This window comes from Bos mutus, chromosome 10 (assembly GCF_027580195.1).
Source record: "Bos mutus isolate GX-2022 chromosome 10, NWIPB_WYAK_1.1, whole genome shotgun sequence".
Taxonomy (NCBI): Eukaryota; Metazoa; Chordata; class Mammalia; order Artiodactyla; family Bovidae; genus Bos; species Bos mutus.
Genome location: NC_091626.1, coordinates 22,414,978 through 22,430,887, shown reverse-complemented (window position 1 = coordinate 22,430,887; position 15,910 = coordinate 22,414,978). Strand labels below are relative to the sequence as shown.

General features: G+C 43.4%; 1 protein-coding gene across 3 annotated transcripts; it reads right to left on the bottom strand.

The window, feature by feature from the left end:
• Window positions 1-4,442: 4,442 nt before the first annotated feature.
• ACYP1 (acylphosphatase 1) lies at window positions 4,443-15,901 on the bottom strand. 3 transcript variants are annotated; one of them, XM_070377498.1, is made up of 3 exons: window positions 15,618-15,901; window positions 10,485-10,582; window positions 4,443-5,187 (listed from the first exon to the last, which is right to left on the bottom strand). In XM_070377498.1, exons 1-3 carry the CDS (start codon window positions 15,781-15,783, stop codon window positions 4,972-4,974), a joined length of 480 nt encoding a protein of 159 aa, XP_070233599.1. In that variant the 5' UTR covers window positions 15,784-15,901; the 3' UTR covers window positions 4,443-4,971. The 3 variants fall into 3 exon arrangements, with proteins under 3 accessions (XP_070233599.1, XP_014335352.1, XP_005901048.1); XM_014479866.2 differs by lacking the exon at window positions 15,618-15,901 and adding an exon at window positions 10,962-11,302 and having other exon boundaries at window positions 4,446-5,187; XM_005900986.3 differs by lacking the exon at window positions 15,618-15,901 and adding an exon at window positions 10,994-11,284 and having other exon boundaries at window positions 4,449-5,187.
• Window positions 15,902-15,910: the final 9 nt, after the last annotated feature.

Here is a 15,910-nt window from a genome sequence, read left to right as displayed (position 1 = left end):
ACCCCATGAACCACAGCATGCCAGGCCTCCCTGTCCATCACCAACTCCCGGAGTCTACCCAAACTCATGTCCATTGAGTTGGTGATGCCATTCATCCTCTGTCGTCCCCTTCTCCTCCTGCCCTCAATCCTTCCCAGTATCAGAATCTTTTCCAATGAGTCAGCTCTGCATCAGAGGGCCAAAGTACTGGAGTTTCAGCTTCAACATCAGTCTTTCCAATGAACACCCAAGACTGAACTCCTTTAGGATGGACTGGTTGGATCACTTTGCAGTCCAAGGGATTCCCAAGAGTCTTCTGCAACACCACAGTTCAAAAGCATTAATTCTTTGGTGCTCAGCTTTCTTTATAGTCCAACTCTCACATCATACATGACTACTGGAAAAACCATAGCCTTGACTAGATGGATATTTGTTGGCAATGATTCTGCTTTTGAATATGCTATCTAGGTTGGTCATAGCTTTCCTTCCAAGGAGTAAGCATCTTTTAATTTCATGACTGCAATCACCATCTACGGTGATTTTGGAGCCCCCAAAAATAAAGTCAGCCACTGTTTCCATTGTTTCCGTTGTTTCCCTATTTGCCAAGACGTGATGGGATTGGATGCCATGACCTTCGTTTTCTGAATGTTGAGCTTTAAGCCAACTTTTTCACTCTCCTCTTGCACTTTCATCAAGAGGCTCTTTAGTTCTTATTCACTTTTTGCCATAAGGGTGGTGTCACCTCCATATCTGAGGTTATTGATATTTCTCCTGGCAATCTTGATTCCAGCTTGTGCTTCTTCCAGCCCAGCGTTTCTCATGATGTACTCTGCATAGAAGTTAAATAAGCAGGGTGATGATATACAGCCTTGATGTACTCCTTTTCCTATTTGGAACCAGTCTGTTGTTCCATGTCCAGTTCTAACTGTTACTTCCTGACCTGCATACATGTGTCTCAAGAGGCAGGTCAGGTGGTCTGGTATTCAGAATTTTCCACAGTTTATTGTGATCCACACAGTCAAAGGCTTTGGCATAGTCAGTAAAGCAGAAATAGATGTTTTTCTGGAACTCTCTTGCTTTTTTGATGATCCAGCAGATGTTGGCAATTGATCTCTGGTTCCTCTGGTTTTTCTAAATCCAGCTTGAACATCTGGAAGTTCACTGTTCACGTATTGCTGAAGCCTGGCTTGGAGAATTTTGAGTATTACTTTATTAGCATGTGAGATGAGTACAATTGTACTGTAGTTTGAGCATTCTTTGGCATTGCCTTTCTTTGGGATGGGAATGAAAACCGACCTTTTCTAGTCCTGTGGCCACTGCTGAGTTTTCCAAATTTGTTGGCATATTGAGTGCAGCACTTTCACAGCATCATCTTTTAGGAGTTGAAATAGCTCAACTGGAATTCCATCACCTCCACTAGCTTTGTTTGTCGTGCTTCCTAAGGCCCACTTGACTTCACATTCCAGGATGTCTGGCTCTAGGTCAGTGATCACACTATCATGATTATCTGGGTCGTGAAGATCTTTTTTATACAGTTCTTCTGTGTATTCTTGCCACCTCTTCTTAATATCTTCTGCTTCTCCTAGGTCCATACCATTTCTGTCCTTTATTGAGCCCATCTTTCCATGGGCTTGGTATCTGCAATTTTCTTGAAGAGATCTCTAGTCTTTCCCATTCTTTTGTTTTCCTCTATTTCTTTGCATTGATCGCTGAGGAAGGCTTTCTTATTTCTCCTTGCTATTCTTTGAAACTCTGCATTCAAATGAGTATATCTTTCCTTTTCTCCTTTGCTTTTTGCTTCTCTTTTCACAGCTATTTATAAGGCCTCCTCAGACAGCCATTTTGGTTTTTTGCTTTTCTTTTTCTTGGGGATGGTCTTGATCTCTGTCTCCTGCACAATATCACGAACCTCCGTCCATAGTTCTTCAGGCACTCTGTCTATCAGATCTAGTCCCTTAAATCTATTTGTCCCTTCTGCTGTATAATTATAAGGGATTTGATTTAGGTCATACCTGAATGGACCAATCTAGATAGCATATTCAAAAGCAGAGACATTACTTTGCCAACAAAGGTCCATCTAGTCAAGGCTATGGTTTTTCCAGTGGTCACGTATGGATGTGAGAGTTGGACTGTGAAGAAAGCTGAGCGCTGAAGAATTGATGCTTTTGAACTGTGGTGTTGGAGAAGACTCTTGAGAGTCCCTTGGACTGCAAGGAGATCCAACCAGTCCATTCTAAAGGAGATCAGTCCTGGGTGTTCTTTGGAAGGACTGACGCTAAAGCTGAAACTCCAGTACTTTGGCCACCTCATGCGAAGAATTGACTCATTGGAAAGACTGTGATGCTGGGAGAGATTGGGGGCAGGAGGAGAAGGGGACGACAGAGGATGAGATGGCTGGATGGCATCACTGACTCAATGGACGTGAATCTGGATGAACTCCGGGAGTTGGTGATGGACAGGGAGGCCTGGTGTGCTGGGGTTCATAGGGTCACAAAGAGTCGGACATGACTGAGCGACTGAACTGAACTGAACTGAATGGTCTAGTAGTTTTCCCCACTTTCTTCAATTCAAATCTGAATTTGACAATAAGGAGTTCATGATCTGAGCCACAGTCAGCTCCTGGTCTTGTTTTTGCTGACTGTATAGAGCTTCTCCATCTTTGGCTGCAAAGAATATAATCAATATGATTTCGGTGTTGGCCATCTGGTGATGTCCATGTATAGAGTCTTCTCTTGTGTTGTTGGAAGAGGGTATTTGCTATGACCAGTGCGTTCCCTTGGCAAAACTCTATTAGTCTTTGCCCTGCTTCATTCTGTTCTCCAAGGCCAAACTTGCCTGTTACTCCAGGTGTTTCTTGACTTCCTACTTTTGCATTCCAGTCCCCTATAATGAAAAGGACATCTTTTTTGGGTGTTAGTTCTAAAAGGTCTTCTAGGTCTTCATCAGTTCAGTTCAGTCACTCAGTCGTGTCCGACTCTTTGCGACCCCATGAATCGCAGCACGCCAGGCCTCCCTGTCCATCACCAAATCCCAGAGTTCACCCAGACTCACGTGCATTGAGTCGGTGATGCCATCCAACCATCTCATCCTCTGTTGTCCCCTTCTCCTCCTGCCCCCAATCCCTCCCAGCATCAGAGTCTTTTCCAATGAGTCAACTCTTCACATGAGGTGGCCAAAGTACATAGAACCGTTCAACTGCAGGTTCTTCAGCATCACTGGTCATTTACACAGCATTACTGTGAGATTCGTGTTTTGGAAATTCATGACCAACCTTCAGTTGTTTCTTTGTCTTGTTTTCATTGAGTATTTTCATTTAAAAATTTTTGTATTTATTTTTTGCTGTGCTGGCTTTCTCTAGTTGCAGTGAGTTGGGGCTACGCTCTAGTTGGCGGTGCGTGGGCTTCTCATTGTGGTGGCTTCTCTTGGTGTGGAGCACAGGGTCTAGAGTGAGGGCTCAGTAGTTGGGCTGGGGAGGTGAGATCTTCCTGGAGCAGAGATCAAACCTGTGTCCCCTGCACTAGCAAGTGGACTCCCAAACTCTGGCTCACCAAGGAAATCCAAAACCGTGTTTTTTTTAAGACTGGAATTTATGACCAATGTGTCAAACTCAGTAAGCATTTGATATATACTTTTTTAATGGCTGACAAAACCAAATCAGGAGATAGATAATCTAAGTCTGATGAAGGAAAATGGTTACTGCTTGAATTAGTTTGCTAAGGCTGCCATAACAAAATACCAGACTAGGCAGCTTAAACAATAGAAATGTATCTTGTCCCAGTTCTGGAGGCTAGAAATCTGAAGGTCAAAGTGTTAAAATGATGAATGATGATAAGGCCTCTCTCCTTGACTGGTAAATTGCTATCTTCGTCCTCTGTCTTCACAAGTTCTTTCCTCTGTGCACACACACCTGTGTCCAAATTTCCTCTTATAAGGACACTAGGGTGTATTGGATTAGGGCCCACCCTAATGACTCCATTTAACCTTAATTACCTCTATGAAGGCCCTCTCTCCAAATGTAGTCGCATACTGAGGTATTGAGAGGACTTCAACATGTGAATTTGGCAGGGGTGAGGGGGTAACATAATTTAACACATAGCATCAGTTTATGTGAATTCCTTACCTGGAGGACAGAAATGACAGCAGAAACTCCAGAAAACGTAAAATAATTAGTCCAAGATACCATTTGTGTATGTGCTGTGCTCAGTCGTGTTTCTTTGTGACCCCATGGACTGTAATAGCCCGCCAGGCTCCTCTGTCCATGAGATTCTCCAGGCAAGAATACTGGAGTGGGTTGCCTTTTCCCCCTTCAGGGGATCTTCCCAACCCAGGGATTGAACCTGGGGTTTCCTGCATTGGTAGGCGGGTTCTTTACTATCGAGCCCACAGGGAAACCCAGATATCATTTGAACAGTCAACAAATTGAACTTTAGGATTTTTGTTCTTTTTTAAAATATTTATTTTTATTTATTTATTTGCCTGCACAAGGTCTTAGTTGTGGCATGTGGGATCTAGTTCCCCAACCAGGGATCAAACCCAGAGCCCCAGCATTGAGAGCTCATAGTCTTAGCCACTGGACCACCAGGGGAGTCCCAGGACTTTTGTTCTTATTAGGTACAATTTCCTGAAGAAAATTTCATGGAAACTATTAAAAAGAAATGATGAAAAGTAACTGCTTTTTCTTTCAGACTTCCTTAAGTTACCTCCAAATTCTCTTCCCAAAGATGCTCACAGGGTAAATGCCTCTTATTTTGCCCAAAATGAAGTTCATCAAAAGAAAATAAGTTATCTTACACAGAAAGTTCTGTTTTTATTGATTAGAACTGTATATAGTTGTAATTCTTTCATCACACATATAATACACAGTAACCATCAAGTAACTGCTGCTAAAATAACTTACTGACAAATTCTAATATTGACAACAGAATAGTTCTATCTCTATTAACAATAAAAAACAAAACCGCTAAGTATCTTGGAAAATTTAAATGCAGACCATTATTTCACAATTTGGAAGTCTGTGTAGTCCAGCTTTACGATGACCTTCTCATTGTGGAAGCTTGCTCTGTCGATGTGTGATTTGGGGCTTCCTTTTGTCTCAAGCCATTCCTGCATATGACGTACTTTGGAGGCAGGCCCTTGCAATTGTCCTTGCACTGTGCCCTGGTCAGTGTTCTGGACCCAGCCTACTAATCCAAGCTTTTTACCCTCAGCCTAAGGGAAAGAAAAAGACAAGAAAGAGAAATCCAGTGAGACTGAACAAAACAAAGCGAGACTATAATCTCTTGCCAGAACCTTGGCGTACAATCAAGCCACTGAAATTAATTTTGTCCAGAACAGTCAAAACAGAACTACAGCAAGGAGAATCTCATTGCTGATCTTAACATGAAGTATTGACCACTTGACTTCATTTCCTTCTTCTACCCTATAAAACCCAGGCACCAGAATTTTTCACTGTGTAGTCAATTTGATTAAGTACTAAAGATTTAAGACCAAATCAGATGTTTTCAAAATGATTCTCTAAGGCTGATTGTTGTTAGGATACTGGATTATATCTTGTTCATTTTCCTTCTCCTAATCAAGAATCTAATAGATATATTAAATAGAAAAAAGCATAAAGTTATCTGATCCTTCTGTTTCTCTTTAGCCAAGACCAACTGCAGCCATGAAATTAAAAGATGCTTACTCCTTGGAAGGAAAGTTATGACCAACCTAGATAGCATATTCAAAAGCAGAGATATTACTTTGCCAACAAAGGTCCATCTAGTCAAGGCTATGGTTTTTCCTGTGGTCATGTATGGATGTGAGAGTTGGACTGTGAAGAAAGCTGAGCGCCGAAGAATTGATGCTTTTGAACTGTGGTGTTGGAGAAGACTCTTGAGAGTCCCTTGGACTGCAAGGAGATCCAACCAGTCCATTCTAAAGGAGATCAGTCCTGGGTGTTCTTTGGAAGGAATGATGCTAAAGCTGAAACTCCAGTACTTTGGCCACCTCATGTGAAGAGCTGACTCATTGGAAAAGACTGTGATGCTGGGAGGGATTGGGGGCAGGAGGAGAAGGGGACGACAGAGGATGAGATGGCTGGATGGCATCACCGACTCGATGGACGTGAGTCTGAGTGAACTCCGGGAGTTGGTGATGGACAGGGAGGCCTGGCGTGCTGCAATTCATGGGGTTGCAAAGAGTCGGACACGACTGAGTGACTGAATTGAACTGAATACCTAAACAAACCCAGATGACTAAGTGTCCATTATATCTTTAAAGATCATTAGAGAGTATTTCACAATTTCCTGGGCAAATCATTCCATTGTTCTCACTGTAGAGAAACTGTCTAATCCAAGGTCTTTACCTTGCATTCAAAGCCCACTTTCTCTCATCCTCTGAGAGAAGGAAAAAGTTGCTGGTGAGCAGCCTCTAAACACCTACATTTCATAAGACCACATTAACTATTGTTTTCACTTGACTTTCTTCTGTCTAAATAATCACAAGGCCTTTAATGTTGAATAAGCTTAGGAAAACATCTAATCATTGTAACTGTTGTAATTGTAATCATTTTCTTAGACTTTTTATTGTTCTTTCCCATATAAAGCATTAACTGTGAAATAACTGAAAACTGGGGGAAAGTAGCAATGTTTCAGAGGCAATTTTATTTTTGTAAAATTTCCAACTAAGGATTTATAAAAGTTATTGCTTGTTACATTCTATCTAAATAGAAGGAGTTGGATTACAGAAGAAAATGGGAGTTAACATGACTGCATGTCCAAATGCTGGACTAGTGATCTAGTAAATATGGGAAACTGCTGGAGTTGGCCAAAGAAAATGTTATGCAGAGCAAAAGTATGTTTGATGAGGAACTGAAGTATTCATTAAATCAGTTATGTTCAAAGCAAAGACATGTTTGCATAATGAACAAAAGAGACTTCGGTCAAATAACAGTTTAAAGGATATGGAGGAAATTAAAGAATGAAGAAAAATAAGAGATATCTACAGCATGATTAAGGGTTGTAGACTGAAGCATTTAAAAAGAATACAGAGAATGGATTTGAATAAGACTCCATATCCCACTGACTTTGTGCAACAACCACACTCTCTCCTACTTCATATTAACCCAGGGGAGTGGGCCATGCCTAGTTCGTAGTTACCTTATATGGTAACTTGCTATAAGAACGATTGTGTTGAGGTTTTGAGCAGGAGGTTATAATAGTTCAATAACATTTTAAACTGTAGTGTGATTTATCTGAACTCCTGAGAGTAAACAAAACACTCCCAACTTTGACAGGTGTTGAGAATGGGGATTTCCTATGGGTTTTGTCTGGGCACTGGATTCTGTTCTTATTTTTAAATGGTAACACAATATTGCTGAGTCATGTTCAGCTTTGACTATATATGTAAACAAGCAAGTAGTGCTCTCTCCTAAGAAAATTCCAAAAAGCTGATTCTCCTCAAAACCATATTTCCTCTTGAACTGTCATCTGGAAATATTTTAAGGATTATAATCACCAATTCTAGTCTCAATCTAAAAAAAGGTTATCCTCAAACCAATAACATAGACCTTCCACATTAGGAAACTACAAAGAGAGGAGCAAACTGAACTCAAATCAAGCAAAAAAAGGGAAATAATAAACAGATTAGAGCAGGAGTTAATAAATAAAACAGAGATAAAGAAACTTCTCTGGTGGTACAGTGGTTAAGAATCTGCCTTGCAATGTGGGTTTGATCCTTGGTAGGGGAACTAATTTCCTACATGCCCCAGAGCGACTAAGACACACGACCCCCACAACCCCAATTAGGGAGTCCTTGCTCAACAAAAGATCTGCAGGACTCAACAAAGATCCTGTTAGCCACAACTAAAAGACCCACCATAGCCAAATAAATATTTAAAAATTGTTTTTCTATTTAAAAAAAAAATTGTTTTTCTGTATTCTTTTATTCTCTTTTTACACTGAGGGTTGGGAGGTGCTATAAAGATGGGCTCTCCTGCCATCTACTCCTTTTCCCTCAACAACTTTAATTAATCTTCATTAATTTTTAATCCACTTATTAAGCCACAGGAACTTACCCTACATCAAAGTGAAAGTTGCTCAGTTGCGTCTGACTCTTTGTGACCCCATAGACTTTATAGTCCATGGAATTCTCCAGGCCAGAATACTGGAGTGGGTAGCCTTTCCCTTCTCCAGGGAATCTTCCCAACCCAGGGATCGAACCCAGGTCTCCTGCATTACAGGCGGATTCTTTACCAGCTGAGACACAAGGGAAGCCCAAAAATACTCGACTAGGTAGCCTATCCCTTCTCCAGGGGGTCTTTCCGACCCAGGAATCGAACCAGGGTCTCCTGCATTGCAGGCGGATTCTTTACCAACTGAGCTATCAAGAAAGCCTACCCTATGTAACTGGAGGCAGAGCTATCTGGAACATAGCTCTTGCTAGGACTTTCAGTAATTCTTTTCTTCCAACAGGCACTTCATATATGAGCAGGGATCAGGAGGAACTGATTTGCAAATCATTGGATAAAGAGGTAGTGGCACTTAACATTCACATTTCAAAGATTCAGGTTTGAACTTTAAAGTGGCTTTGGCAAGTTCTGCAGTCTTAACTCATTTTAACTCATTATCTTTGGGGTTGGAGATACACTGGGAAGGCAGTAGCCTGATACTCCCCTATAGAAGACAGAAGGCAAACTAAGATTTCATCTTTGTCATTAGGGAAGATTGATGAAAGTCAAAGAGGAGAGTGAAAAAGTTGGCTTAAAGCTCAACATTCAGAAAACGAAGATCATGGCATCTGGTCCCACCACTTCATGGGAAATAGATGGGGAAACAGTGGAAACAGTGTCAGACTTTATTTTTGGGGGCTCCAAAATCACTGCAGATGGTGATTGCAGCCATGAAATTAAAAGATGCTTACTCCTTGGAAGGAAAGTTATGACCAACCTAGATAGCATATTCAAAAGCAGAGACATTACTTTGCCAACAAAGGTCTGTCTAGTCAAGGCTATGGTTTTCCCAGTGGTCATGTATGGATGTGAAAGTTGGACTGTGAAGAAAGCTGAGCACCGAAGAATTGATGCTTTTGAACTGTGGTATTGGAGAAGACTCTTGAGAGTCCCTTGGACGCAAGGAGATCCAACCAGTCCATCCTAAAGGAGATCAGTCCTGGGTGTTCTTTGGAAGGACTGATGCTAAAGCTGAAACTCCAATACTTTGGCCACCTCATGTGAAGAGTTGACTCATTGGAAAAGACTCTGATGCTGGGAGGGAATGGGGGCAGGCGGAGAAGTGGACGACAGAGGATGAGATGGCTGGATGGCATCAATGACTTGATGCACATGAGTTTGGGTGAACTCCGGGAGTTGGTGATGGACAGGGAGGCCTGGCGTGCTGCGATTCATGGGGTTGCAAAGAGTCGGACACAACTGAGTGACTGAACTGAACTGAACTGAGTGAAGTTAAGGCAGAGGCTGTCAACAGTCTGTTCATCCCCTCAATTACTAATATGTCATACCAGGCTCCATGTTCAGTGTTACTATTACTTACCCTGGAATGAATAAAGTATTTTCATTAGAAAAGCTTCACCTGGAAAAGGTGTTGTTGCTTAGTCCCCAAGTCGTGTCCGACTCTTTGTGACACCTTGGACTGTAGCCCTCCAGGCTCCTCTGTGCATGGGATTTCCCTGACAAGAATATTGGAGTGGGTTGCCATTTCCTTCTCCAAAGGATCTCCAAGGGATCTTTCTGACCTAGGGATAGACAGAACCCACGTCTCTTGCATTGGCAGGAGATTCTTTACCATTGAGCCACCTGGGAAGTCCTCCCCTGGAAAAGGTATTTGTTCTTTAAAACCTAAAATGAGCAGAATTAAGGAATTAAGTAGGGGAATGGGAGAAGGTTTAAGAGAAAAAAAGGTCTGAAGAAAATGCAACAGCTACAGACGAAGCAGTTACATAAATTACATAGTCATTTAAATGTCATCTCTTTGATCAGTGTTAACTTTCCTGTAAGAATTGTGATTTGTTTTGATGATGCCCCAGTAGGGAGAACTAGGGAAGCCCTTTCTCTTTGTAAAAGAGAAGCTCATCCATATGTGTGTTGGTACTCAATACCACTGTTAGACCAATAATAACAGCAGACAAAGCTTCCAGTAGGGATTCCCAGGTGACTCAGTGGTAAAAGAATCCACCTGCCAATGCCAGAGACCTGGATGGAGAAGATCCCCTGGAGGAGGAAATGGCAACCCACTCTAGTATTCTCGCTGGGAAAATCCCATGGACAGAAGAGCCTGGAGGGCTATATAGTTCGTGGAGCTGAAGAGTCGGACACGACTGAGCATGCACTCACACAGACAGAAAAGCTTCCATTTGCGTTGTGGTTTACCCATTGCAAAGCATTTTCATACCTATTCTTCTACAAATCACCTCTTTGCCATTCAGCTAACAAAGAGCCAGCTTCTCCAAAGCATATTTTTCGGGAACATGTCTCTTGTTCCCATGCTGATAATGTAGGTAGGGTCACATACCTGAGTGTACTTGCGGAAAAACACTCCTTGCACCTTTCCAAAAATTTCATAATCCACTGATATCAGGGTATCCCCTTCTGCCATGCTCATGCTCAAACCTGTCAGAGACGAGGACAGCAGAAAAGTAAAGGAGTCATTATCCTACTCCAGGACCCCCAATCCTTAGGCAGAAAGTGTCATCACATCTATAGCTCTACATCCTTAACCACTGCGACCTCTCCCTGACCTTAAGGTGCCCGTACTTCGGATACGTGTAAGCGCGGGTGTCTGAAATAACAGGAAGACACCTGCAAGGGAGCTTCGGGTCGCGATTGCCCACAGAGGCCTCTTTTGGGGCAATTACCTGCTTATCCAATTACCTCCCTACACCCATCCCCGGTCCCACTCCCTCTCCATCCTTCCCTCTTCCCACAGACCTGCCTTCCACGCTGCCGCCAGTACCTCCCCCTATTAAATTTTAGGGCTAATCGAACTCACGGGCACGCCCCGGGTCCCTGTCCCAGGCTCACCCTCCTTGTCGTCCTCTCAAGCGTTAGGGACTACCCGGCAGACCACCAGGCCAACAGTCACCCTTCAGCCGCGTAAACCGCCGCGCCCGGAAGCTTAGAAGGCGGCTCCTCCTTCGCCGCCTCTCCTGTCCATCATCTCCACCGGCCAATCACGCACGGCGCGCTCGGCCCAGAGCCCGCCTAGAGGGTGGGATGGCGGGAGGCGCGTGTCTAGGAGCGCCCGAGCCTCGGGGTTGGGGAGGATCTGTCCAGGGTCTCGGCCACGACTCTACAGACCGAGTCCTCATCTTACCTTGGTTACTAAGCGCACCTCTTTTTTTTTTTTTTTTTTTTTTTTAAGTTTCTCCTGGGGAGAAGGACGAAGACGAAGAAACAATTGAGATAAATCCAATCATTCTGTAAATAATTACTGAGAGCTTCTGTGCCAGGCACACTTCTAGGTGCTTGACACACGTTAACAAAAAGAAAGGATCCCTGGATTGGAGGAGCTTAAATTCTGGAGACAGAGAGGGACGGCAAACACTAAACATCATAAACAAAACAAAAAAATAAACAGAAGACATAAAATTTTTCTGCCCTTTTCCTCAATTCTCCTCCAATTCTGGGTCATGCCTAAGTTTGCAATTGGTAGCAGCAGCGACAAGAGTATAGGAGGTAGCACACAAGGTTATTTCTCCCACTGTGATTCTGGAAGCTGTCCACCAGAGTCTACCTTACTAAGTAAGTCTACCTTACTAAGTCTACCTTACTAAGTAAACTCAAAACAATGTTGCTTATCTAAAGCAACCAATCACAAACACAAACAAAATAACCCAGGGCTCCAGAATCACAACTGAATCAGTCAACCTAAGCCAAGTGACCCGGAGAAGGCAATGGCAACCCACTCCAGTACTCTTGCCTGGAGAATCCCATGGATGGAGGAGCCTGGTGGGCTACAGTCCATGGGGTCGCACAGAGTTGGACACAACTGATGCGACTTAGCAGCAGCAGCAGCAGCAGCAAGCCAAGTGACCAAGTTGCATGAATTTCTTTAGGGAGAAGGGAATTTGTCAAGGGGAGTTGTGGGTGTTGATTGTTAAAAGTAGGGTCATCTCGTGTGTATCAGTCACTCAGTCATGTCTGACTCTTTGTGATCCCATGGACTGTAGCCCACCAGGATCCTCTGCCCATGGAATTCTCCAGGCAAGAATACTGGAGTAGGTTGTCATTTTGTTCTCCAGGGGATCTTCCCCACCCAGGATCGAACCCAGGTCTCCTGCATTGGAGGCAGACTTTTTACTGTCTGAGCCACAAGGGAAGCCAAAGGTCACCTTGTAGGCATTTATATCCAGATATCCTATGATTAAGAATACATATGGGGCTTCCTTGGTGGCACAGTGGATAAAAATCTGCCTGCCAGTGCAGGGGACTTGGGTTTGATCCCTGGTCCAGGAAGATCTCATGTGCCACAGAGCAACCAACTCCATGTGCCACAACTACTGAGCCCTTTCTCTAGAACCTGAGAGCCACAACTACTGAGCCTACGTGCTGTAACTGCTGAAGATCAAGTGCCTAGAGCCTGTGCTCTGCAACAAGGGAGGCCACCTCAATGAGAAGCCCTTGCACTGCAACAGACAGCAGCTCTCACTTGCCACAGCTAGAGAAAGCCTGAGCACAGCAATGAAGACCTAGCGTAGTCAAAAATAAACAAAAAAAATTTATACATATATATATGTAAAGAATGTGAATGAAGATAAACTGTGGTGCTTACTGTTCCCTTTGGAGTGCTGTGTACCTTACATCCCTCCATAAGATTCCATATGTATGCCAGGTTGGCAGACTTGGCAAGGTGAGATGGATTTGCAGGCCATGGAGATTCATTATTCCATTAGTTCCCCACTACAAAGTGAGGGTCCAGATCCTGGAGAGTCATATGACCTCAGTGTTGGTATGGGGGTGGCAGTGAGGTTGGAAACTGGATTGAATTGTTATGCTAGGCAATATTTGAAAATAATGTTGAACAGAGTAACTGGCTGATGTTATTTCTCTAAAATTTATTAAAAAAAACCTAGTTTCTCTGTAGCATCAAACTATTCAGTACCTACATGTATACACACTGTAGGATATACAAAGATGGATGGTATATAATCTTTGTCCTTAAAGAGCTTTTTTATTTCACGTAAGGGACAAACATGCATGCAAATGATGACAATGCAGTGCACGACATGTGAATTCAGTTCCATGAACATCCATTGGGAGCTCATCACGAGCCAGCCCTGTGACAAAAATATTATGCGAGCTCAAAGGAGCAGAGAGATTCCTTCTGGCTGGCAAGACTGGGAAAGCGTTCTTGGAGGAAACGGCATATTACCCAAGGTTACACTACCACAAAGAGTAAGTGATGGAGCTGGGATTTAGTTCCAAGCAGCCTGAGTACAGAGCCTACTCTGTACTGAATGCTATATTCTACTACCTTCCAGCACATGGAGTTGGAGGAAGGCCACTGAGGTAAGAGAGTATGAGTAGTCAGATGTGGCTGGACCCTGAGTGTATATTACTGAGTATATACTACTGATATACTACTGGGAATATATCAACCCTGGCTGTACATTAAGACTTTGGGGGAAAGTTTACAAAAGATTGATACCCAGGCCTTACCTCCAGAAAAACTGCTTTCCAGGTAGCCCTAAAACACAGCTAGGGTTGACTCTGGGGAGGTAAGGCATGTTTCAGCTTTATCCTGTAGGTAAATAAGAAGCAATTGGGTGGGAGAATGACAGGTTCAGATGTATTTAGGATTTAGGATAGGGACTTTCCTGGGGGTTCACTGGTTAACCTTTCAATGCACATTCGATCCCCAGTCAGAAAACTAAAACTCACACATCATAACTAGAGAAGCTCCTACACACCACAGTGAAGACTCAGAACAGCCAAAAGAAGCAGATGTACAGCAGTTAGGAGAGTGGTGCCGTCCCAGTGAGCAGTGAAGAAGAAACTCACCTAGGGTAGGAGAAATGAAAAGGAAGGGACATATATAAGAGACACTGCAGAATAAATTCAACAGAGCCTGCTGACCAATTAGAAGGGGTGACACATAGTGGGGAGTGGAAGAAGACTGATGTTTCAGCATGAGAGGGAACACTGGAGAAGGGGCCTGGGAAATAGGGAGGTAATCACAAGTGTGTTTTCTGTCATATTGACTTTGAGATACCTGAGGAACATTTATGTGGATGTGCTACGTGGGCATTTGGAAACGTGAGTCTGTTACTAAGGGAGAGAACTAAGCTAGATGCCATTGAAACATAGGTGAGAACTGAAATTCCAGCATTTGGTTGAAATCATTAAGGAAGAGAATGTCTGAAACTGCATTTATATGAGAAATAAGCGGGCTTTGGAGAACAACTACATTTGGGAGGCAGGTGAGGAAAAGACATAAATCCAAAATATGAAAGAAGATGGAACAAGGACATGAAAAAAGAAACCAAGAACACACAGAGAAGCAAGTGAGAAGAGAGTTCCAACGGGGAGAAAAAATCAATAATGTCAAAGAGTAGGCTGAAGAAATAGCAGCTTTTGTCTTTAGGGTCTTTGGAAGGTCACTGGTAGCCTGGCCAGTTCAAAGCAGAGACAGGGAAACCAGACCACAATGGACTGGACAATGAGGGAGAGTCAAAGAAGTGGGGGCAGCAAGTGTAAAGCTTTCTATTAAGAAGTCTTGTGGAGAAGAAGAGAAAAGACTGGGACCCTAAGGTGAGAGGTGAGGTTAAGGCAAAGGAAGTTTTTTTTTTTTTTTGTAAGGCAAAGCTAAGCATATTTTAAAACCAGTGTGTGTGGATGGATACAACTTGAAGTTAGCAAGATGGATGGGTATAGTGAGTCAATTCCTGGAAGGTACTGAAAGGGACTAAGTTAAGAGAACTCAAGGGAAGACAAAGATTTTTTTTCCTCTGAAACAAGATGGAAAGAAGTCAAGATGGAAGGAGGCACCCTGGGAAATTCTGCCAGGCTAGAGGGGAGCTTTGGAGTTGATGACAGGCAAGCCCCATGCTGAGATAATTCGGACCTTGAAAAGAGTGAGAAACGTCTGGAAATGCATACACAGAGAAGGCAGTTGAGAGACAACTAGGAGAGAAAACAGGGCAACAGAAGACTGCTTTGGAGCACCACCAAGGAATTTATAACATGTAAAAGCTGCAATATGACATGTTGAAGTAGTAACACCGACCACTGCTGTCTATATTATTTTCCATGTGCATGAATCTTTTTAAGTAGTTACAAGGGAAAAAGAGTAAGCTGCCTGTTTCAAACAGCTTGCACAAATGAACTGAAGTATGAAGACAAACTTTCTTCTGATGTTAACAAGTTATGGAATATCTTTAGGGTTGAAACCAGGTTATACTGAGTATTTTGGATCTGGTGGTTAACTTCATTATCATTACACTTGTCTGAGTCATTCTTGGGCCCTAAGAAGACAGGGCCAGAGTTACCACATGAAAGGAAAACATTATATCAAAATAATGAGATTGGCTACCAAAACTTCCCCGGAAGGAGACTGCGTAGCAAAACCTAGCAGAGTTGCTAAAATCTGACGCAAGCCCCAGATTATGTGCGAGGAAAAGCATGGACAGAGAGTCGACAGCCGTACCTGGGGCCGGTACCAAGCAGCCGAGCGTGCCAAGAAAGGCGATCAGCATGCCCACTCCCGCTAAGAGGAGGGCCGACACCGGAATCTTGCGGCAGAATGACCTGAGGGCGCATCTAGGCGCTCCGTCTTTTGCCAGAGAAGGGCACACCCCAGGATCAGAGAGCATCGCTCTGAGAAAAATACAAGCTCTTTGACGGAGCCCCAGAAGAGCCTCTCCCACCCCCTACCGACGTTCCCAAGGGCAGGGCTGGACTGAGCTGCAGAGTTGGCGGGACACCCAGTCTAGTGACCCT

Bases quoted from the DNA above. Each gene is read 5' to 3' on its own strand.
- ACYP1 (XM_070377498.1), bottom strand. From the start codon at position 15,783: ATGCTCTCTGATCCTGGGGTGTGCCCTTCTCTGGCAAAAGACGGAGCG. The intron at 10,583-15,617 runs GTACGGCTGTCG...CGTCTCTGACAG, and splicing joins CTGCTTGGTACCGGCCCCAG to GTTTGAGCATGAGCATGGCA. The intron at 5,188-10,484 runs GTATGTGACCCT...TCTTTCCCTTAG, and splicing joins TTTTCCGCAAGTACACTCAG to GCTGAGGGTAAAAAGCTTGG.